Genomic DNA, 8586 nt, shown 5'->3' with positions numbered 1-8586 from the left:
GGACCCCCACCCTGATCCGGGACACCCTTCAGGGCAAACCAGCCGGCCCCCACCCGTGCACCACGCCTCTGTCCTATATAGTAAAAGGGTAATATGCAAACTGACCCTAACAGCAGAAAGACTGGGAATGACTGGTCACTATGACACACACTGACCACCAGGGGGCAGATGCTCAATGCAGGAGCTGCCCTCTGGTGGTCAGCGCACTCTCACAGGGGGGCGCTCTGCTCAGCCACAAGCCAGGCTGACGGCTGCCAGTACAGCAGTGGTGGTGGGAGCCTCTCCTGCCTCCTCAGCAGCGCTAAGGATGTCTGACTGCAGCTTAGGTCTGCTCCCCGCTGGCAAGTGGACATCCCCTGAGGGCTGCCGGGCTGCCAGAGGGATGTCTGATTGTCATCTTAGGCTCAATCCCCCGGGGAGCAGGCCTAAGCCAGCAAGTGGTCACCCTGAGGGGTCCCAGACTGCGAGAGGGCATAGGCCGGGCTGAGGGACGCCCCCGAGTGCACAAATTTTTGTGCACCAGGCCTCTAGTAAGAATATAAACATCTTCTACAGAATAGTGTCTTCCAGTTATTCTTCTTTATGTCTATGATTTCACTTTTGACCCAAGGGCTGTTCTTCTCCCTCCTCCCCCCCACCCTCACCCCCCAAGTCTTCCAAGGGCCTCAGGACTCCGCCCTCTAACCCCTCCCTTCTGTAGCAAGCCCTATTATACTGACACAAGTCTGTAACTGTTTGGGTGCAGCTGAAGGTGTTAATGAGGAGAATGCTTGAATTGGGTCTTAATGAATGAATTTCTAGTGAGCAAAGAGGAAAGGACATTTTAGACAGAAGGAAAAGCACACAAAGACAGGGCATGAAACAATACTGTGCGTCCACTATAGCAGAAACAGATTGAAGTAGAAAGTGGTAGGTGCTGAAGTGCGGAAGGGAAATCTTTTGTGACAAATAAAGGAGTTTGATTTCATTTTGAGTGCAAGAGTAATCCCTTGCAGGGCTGTCATATATGACAGTAAAGTAAATGACCACTTGTGTTTTTTAGAAAGACCACTCTTGAGTTAGTGCAATGGCAAGAATTGAAGGATGAAAGAAACAAAACAGGGAAGCCAGAACAGTTATTACTAACCAGGTAAGATTTGATTAAGACAGCGACAGTAAAAATGGGGACAATCGGTGGGCCCAGAAATATTAGAAAGGTAGGTGATAGACCTCCATGGGCTTCAGTGTGAAGGAGGGAGGTCTCTTCTGGCTCTAAATTAGGATTCTAGGAACTAAACAGAAAACATTCCTCTTTAAAACAGGAAAAGTAAATAAAAAGCAAGGACACTGGCATGAAACTTGGTATTTCTACAATAAAAATCAGACAACATTTTTTAAACCTACGGATATTTGACCACTTTCTAGAAGTACTCCAACATTCAAAGGCCCTCAGAGACGACATAGGAATCACTAGGTTCTGGTGGCCCCATCACCCTCAGGTCCTCACAGTTCAGTGAGGGGTTCTCCCTGTTGGTAGGGAGACTCACAGCTCCTACCACCCTGTTTACATAACATGATCACTCCAGCTAAGCCAACATCAGTTTGTCATGTTGAGGATTAATGAGTTCTGTGGCTCAGAACTGCATGGGAAGGTAGGAAAAATCAACCAACTGAACAAACAAAGTAAGCAAACAGAAGCTCTATGGATATGAAATATGAATTGGCACAAGGAGAAAGCCTGAGAGCAGCTATGTACTTTTTCTCTCTCTGTCTGTCTTTCCTTATAGACACAGTTACTGCCATGCAGTCCCTGTAGAGTAAGGCCACTCAGGAAAAGTCTTTATAGATAACATATTATGTTATTATATTACTAGGGGCCTGGTGCACAAAATTCATGCACTGGGGGGATGGTGATGGCCCTCAGCCCGGCCTGCACTCTCTTGCAGTCTGGGGGCCCTCAGTGATGTCTGACTGATGGCTTAGGCCCGCTCCCAGTTGGACATCCTTAGCGCTGCTGTGGAGGCAGGAGAGGCTCCGACCACTGCTGCTGCACTCGCCAGCCGTGAGCCCGGCTTCTGGCTGAGTGGTGCTCCCCCTGTGGGAGTGCACTGATTATCAGGGGGCAGCTCCTGCATTGAGCATTTGCCCCCTGGTGGTCAGTGTGCATCACAGAGACCGGAGCACCCCACTGGTGCATGAATCTGTACACCAGGCCTCTAGTTATTTAATAATGGTCATTATATCAGACAGGGTCTCCTTTTCCTGTTGTTATGTATAACATATACAGGAGGGGCAAAAGTAGGTCAACAGTTGTGAGTACATGAAACAGTTTATTCTTGCATGAAATTTATGCAAGAGTAAGCCTTCCTTCCCCTGGCTGCTGGCATCGGCTTCCCTCTGGCACCCGGGACCCGGGCTTCCCTCGAAGCCCCAGCTTCATCTGGGAGGTTGTCCGGAAGGACTTCTGGTCTAATTAGCATATTATGCTTTTATTATAGATTTTGAAACATCCCTTGCTAACTGAACATTTCCTACTTACTCTCAAATTCAGGAACTGAATTTATTTGGACTAAATTTTTTTCACAGAGTATTCATTGCTCATCAAACTCATTGGCTGAACTGGAGATTGGGGTTTTGCCTTCTGGTGCCGCCCCCTCACCTGCTCCACCATCTCGCCTGCAGGGCGATCGGTCGGAGGCTGGGCCCCCTGCCCGGCTCCCTCAGTGCCTGGGAGCCAGGCGGCAGTCCCGCTCCCCATCGCTGCCACTGGCTGCCATCTGTGGGGCGATCAGCAGGGCAACTGGGTCCCCGCTTGCACCTGACTTGTCCTGGTACCGCCAGCTCACCTGCTCCACCATTCTGCCGCAGTCCCGCTCTCCTCAGGGCCCATCAAAGCCGGCAGCACCTCCACTGCCACCCGCTGCCAGCACCGCGTCACCAATGCCTGCCATGTTCCGCACCACCCCCTGGTGGTCAGCGCACATCATAGCGAGCGGTCGAACTCCCAGTCTCCTGGTCTAACTCCCGGTTGAACGACCGCCCAAGGGGACAATTTGTGTATTAGGCTTTCATTATATAGGATTATTGTATTATTTTCCATATGAACAACTGTCAACCTACTTTTGCCCCCCTCTGTGTGTTGCTGTTACACATAGCAAAGGAAAAGGAGAGCCTATCTGATGCTTATCTTTCAGGGGCTCACAGTTCCTATGGAAATTAAAGACCATGTGGTGTTTCTTTCCCTTCTTCCCAAATAAACTACTAAAACCAGTATCTGCAGTGACAGTGCTATGGGACAGGGACCAGGCCCAAAACGGGTCTGCCTCCAGCCAGCCTGCAGTGGGGTTCTTGACTTTGTGTAGGGAAGATTTCAGAATACTAGTACAGGCGATTTTGCGAGGACATTTATTAAAGTTGGGGACAGTGAAACAAGGAAGGGCTTAGGATAGAAGCAGCCGAAGTGAGCCTAGGAGGGGCTGCTTTGGCTCATTGGAAAGTCAGAGAAAAGGGGGCCTTAGAGACAGGTTCAGAGGAGTAGCCCAGGACAAGCTGCTGCTGCCCTTTGCTCCACTGGCTGTAAGTCTCATGGGGTCCCTTAGAGTTTAGGAGATGCACACCTGTGGGGGGAGAAGAGGGAGAAGGGAAAGGTAGGAGGGAGAGCAAGCCCTGGGTCCTTTGTCTGAGGGTTTTAAAGGTTGATAGTTTAGGGGAGGTCTTAGGGGAGAATCTCAATAGAATATTCATTATCTTTATGCTGATGCAACACAATGAGATTTATTCCCTTAACTTCATCTGTTCTTGAGTGTGGCTGGTACAAATGGCACTAATTGGATTTCTGCTATCTATCTCCCTGAGTAGGATGATTTAAGCTATTTGCCCTTGAGTATGCTTAAGTGTCCTTGGTTAGGGAAGATAGGGTTTTGTGATTTACTAGTAACTATATGGTCATAAACTGCTTGACCGTTTAACTATCTGTCTCGGCTTCCCTATTCCACTTGTCCTGGCTTACTAGCCTGTCTCAATTCACAAGTTAATTTTGTTTTGCAGATCTATATTTTCTTGAACCTAGTGAAGCGCTAAGTAACACACAGAAATTAATTTTGCCAGTTCACATTTCCCAGTGGAGATCTTGAAAAATTTAATAATAAACAAAATGCCCACATTGGAGCTGAGAGCAAATCTGAATATTTTCAGTCTACAAGGTGTCTTTTCACAAGCATATTCTGTCGACTACAAATTGGAATAGATTTAAATGCCGCCATCCTGCATGACCTCCGAGTGTTTCCTGGAAGTGACTAATCCAGGCCTTAGCAAGGAGCTTTACCCGTGTCTGCTTACTTAGATACACTCTGCCTTCAAGCTCCGTTAGTGGCCAAAACTTAAACTGTAGCAGATGAGACACAATCTTTCAGCATAAAATAACACATACCAGCCTTCAGGTTCTAGAGCGGAAATTTAAGTTTTTTTTCTCTTTTGAATACTAAGAATGTCTTTCAAATATCTTATCTATGTACAACACATTCCAGAAATTTTAACCCAATTTCATAGTTTAGACTTGGGAATAGACATAATTCAAAGACCAGAGATATTTACAAACTAATGAGATCTAGGCCTCTTGGGGATACGTGAAGAGTTTTCCTGTTCTGTCTGTGCATGCAGAGTTCAGAGTTTCACACCAGTAAGAATCTATCTGCGCTGATCCTGGGGGAGGGCCAGGAGGGGGTGGGAGGTTTCATTTTCTCCCTGAGATCAAGTTGTAGCAGAAGCACAACTGTAACAGTTTTATTTTATACTCCATTGTCTTGATCAATTTTAGATCAATTTTAGACAAAACTGAAAAGCTGGAAATTCCAAGCTAACAGCTATGCATAAGAATCATCAGCGTTCCAAAGAAAGGCATTGATTTTAACTATAGGCAGGATATTTTGTTGTTGTTGTTTGGTCTGCCAGTATTACATGTGTTCTAAAGCTTTTGGGAAACAACTTTTTCAAACAGCTTGGAGGGAGTCATTTGTCACGGTTCCCCGGAGCTTGAACCTTCTAAAACCAAATTATTGGCAGATACATTTTATAAATATATTTTTCCACAGACATATAGAAAGAGTTTGTTCTTCAACATTTCTTTTTTCTACTTTAATTCTAATGAATGAAATAACAAATAGCAACTCTAAAAAAAAGTCAGAAACATGCTCTTGTAAAAATTGAACTTTAAGAAGTATTAAGTCCTTCTAACTGACAATAAACAAGAATTTTCTTGTCAAATATAGAAGGAGAGTTCCCCAATGAGGAAAAGTTTCCCATCGTTTCTTATTATGCATTATTTTAGTGCAGCGACTTCTCACCACTTAGACTAAGGTAAGGTGAAGAGAAAGTCTGCAGGCAGGCCTCAAGAAATTTGATTCCGAAAATTTGAAAGTCATGCCGCCAAGAAACATAAATATTTAATGTAAGCAAACATATTCATCTAATTTTAAAGACATTGTCGAACTAGTGAACTCTCGGCCCTATGAATTTATGAAGGAAACAGTACGGTTCTGATAGCTAATGTTTAATTAATAATGATATCTTTCCCAGATTCTACATCCAAAGTCAAGTGCTCAGGGTGGGGAAAGAGAGGTATATACGTGAGTTGACTCTGAGTCTATTTTCAGGTTATTGTAATATTGGATTTCCTCCTTGCTGACTGTCATTAGGAGACAGGTAGATGCTAACCCAGGAAGGAACTGGGAAGGGCATTCAGTCACTCAAGAAACAGTCATCAGTGTCTGGTCTGCATCAGGCACTGTAGTGAGCACTGGAGATAAAAGACAAAACACAGTTCCTGGCCTCAAGCAGGTGATAGCTCAGGATGGGAAGCAAACATGGAAACAAATACAATAAAAATGTTTTGAAATGTGATAGGAGAAGGTATAAGGTCAACTCTGTGAGCATGGTAACAGGGGAAATGGAGAAGAATGTTCTTGAGTCAACTTGAAAGATAGGTACATATTTGCACGTGGGCCAAGAAAAGGGAGAAGGAAAAGTCTGAAAGGAGAGAAAATAGTGGGTGCCAAGGCCTGGAGACGGAAACAGAATGGATTTGGGAACAATGAGTAGTAAGTAAGGTGTGACTAGAATGAATGTGGAGAATTTGACACAGCTTGAGGATGGCTAGGAAGGCATGGTAAGGATTCGGGATTTGATCTTACATAAATAAATGTAATAATAATAATAATAATAATTGTAATAACTAATATTAAGCACTTTTTCTGTGCCAGGCATTGGTATCAGCACTTTGCATGAATTGAATTAATTTAATCTTCACAACAACTCTATAAAATCACTATTATTAATTATTCTCATATTACAGATAAGGAAACTGAGGCATGGGGAGGTTAAATACTTGACCAAAGTCACACAACAAGTAGTGAATCCAGAAATCCAACCTAGGTGGTCACATTCTTGATCACTAGTTTGTGTGCCTACCTAATGGCTGGTAACTTTTTTTTCAGCAGAGGATGATATTATCAGGTTTTATTTTAGAACGATCACTCTCATGCTCATGTGGAAGACTGAAGATGGAGGGCAGGTGGGGGTGGTTAGTGGAAGAAGAATCTAGACAGACCAATTTGGAAATTGTTCAAAGATCCAAACAAGAGGCAATGACTACCTCAGCCAAGAAATTCTCGAAGAAACCCAGAAACCCTAGCAGGTCTTGGGGAGGCTTGGCCAAGGAGGACCTAATGTATTTGACACTCAGAGTACTTGCTTTTTAGTGTACCCTCCGGCTCTATACAAAAAATGCGTTCAATTAAAAACCATATAATGGAACAAATGACAATGACCAGAAAAGAAACATACATACTGAACATTTCTTCTATTGAAGTCTTGTATGTAATCATGCCAGAAAAATTACAGATTAAATAGACTTTTGTACAAAAAAGGGAAAACAAAAAGGATTAAAACTTTAAATTATTTTAATATATTTTTTGAAAAAAGAGAAAAAAGTATTCTCTTATGGAGGAATATAGTCCAAAGTGATACTGAGTAATAACAAAGACGAGCAAATTGTTCTCACGAAGCCCATGGATCTAAGAGGGAGAAAAAGCTTAAACAAACATTTGTTTGGGCTCAGTCCTGGAGGATAAGTAGAATTCATCAGGTAGCCGGGAATGGGGCCAGGGAAGGGCATTCCAGGAAGGAGGAATGGCATAAGGAAAGACATGCATGGTGATGAGGCTGGGAGAAGGAGCTCTGCACGTTCTTGGCTTGAATCAACCTTGAGGGCAGGGAAAGTCCATGAGTGAGAAGGACTGGAGAGGAGAGGATGACATTACAGAGATTGGTGGGACCAAATGCCAACGGTTTTGCACGCCCCAGAAAGTTTTTTCTTAGGAAGATAGGTGGCAGTGTGGAAGATAGACTGGCAAGGGTGGTGACAGGCGAGGCAGAAAGACCCAGGAAGAGGTAATTGGGCCCTAAACGCAGCCCGTGGTAGTTGGGGTGGAAAGCAGATGTTTTCTTCTGCTCTCCCCCAGGGCAGCAGGTAGATGCCTGAGTCTCAGCCTTCACTAGACCCTGGTTTGTTTCTCACTCCAATAGCCCAGCAGATGTGCCTCACAGAATAGGTGCTGTAACTTGCACTGAATAGTGTCTTACACAGTGCCCGTGGATAGGAAGTGTGCTCTTTCACCTGTAGTTCCAAATATGCCCTTTAGGAAAGGTGACAGTATGGGCTTACATCAGACTGGGCAAAGTTATTATTAGTGTTCCCATTCACTCGTAAAAGTATCCTGCTTTGGATGATAAATTATATGGCAACAGTATCTTTGGATAACCCCTCTCGAAGGGACCTTTGTGGGTTCCTAGTTTGTGGAATCTTGATGGTGGTGAGGATGGGAAGAAATCATGAACCTCATTCTGTCTGGACCAACCCACCCCTCCATTCCCCACCCTGGAAAAACTCCCCTGCCTGTCTCCAGAAGAATTAAGGGGGGTTCAGCCTTGAGGGAGAGTGGAAAGCGTATTGGAATGAGACCTTAGAATACTAGAGTCTATCTCCAGCTCTGCCCACAAACAAGCGGTGCAGCCTTGGACAAGTTGACCACCGCTCTGGGCCTCAGGGTCCTCAGGAGGCAAGCGAGGTCTCTTCCAGCGCTAAGTAATTCCCACAGGGCCCACTTGCCGGAAGCTAGTAAACCACGCAGCTCTAGGCATGCTCACCTGCGCCTGAGAATCACCTCCAACCCCAGCTCCGCGCACAACGCACCACACATCCCTTTTTTCCTGCCGCTGTCTCTGCCCTGGGGTGCGAGCACCTTCGGTAGCTTTTGAAACACAAAACTCTCTCAAAGCTGACCCTATAGCAGCAAGAATCCCGATGAAGACAGCAGTTAAACACTGGCCGAATACAGTTGGTCCCAACCCGCCCACCCTACCGCGCATGCCCTGTGAGCCCCAGCAGGCCCTGCTCCAGCCCACTTCAGCTTCCCCCAAGCGTGGCAAAGACTTTTTGCCCTGTTTTTTTCCTGTTTTACCTTGAATCCCTTTTCCCAGCCCTTCCTCGGCGCGGGGACAAAGCTCTGTTCCTCAGCAGGCTGGGAAGGTCCACAGCCCATGCTGCGCGCC

General features: G+C 45.5%; 1 protein-coding gene across 1 annotated transcript in view; it reads right to left on the bottom strand.

Annotated features, from left to right (window-relative positions):
* The window catches only part of STMND1 (stathmin domain containing 1), a 34270-nt gene that overhangs the window by 16720 nt on the left and 8964 nt on the right, over positions 1-8586 (bottom strand). Inside the window, exon 2 of the mRNA XM_005873051.2 lies at positions 8496-8546. Coding sequence (XP_005873113.1) covers positions 8496-8546 — 51 coding nt within the window. The remainder of the gene's footprint in view (positions 1-8495; positions 8547-8586) is intronic.

Source organism: Myotis brandtii, unplaced genomic scaffold (genome assembly GCF_000412655.1).
Source record: "Myotis brandtii unplaced genomic scaffold, ASM41265v1 scaffold398, whole genome shotgun sequence".
In the NCBI taxonomy this organism is placed as follows: Eukaryota; Metazoa; Chordata; class Mammalia; order Chiroptera; family Vespertilionidae; genus Myotis; species Myotis brandtii.
The sequence above is the reverse complement of the archived record's forward strand: the minus strand, read 5'-3'. Positions and strand labels throughout refer to the sequence as shown.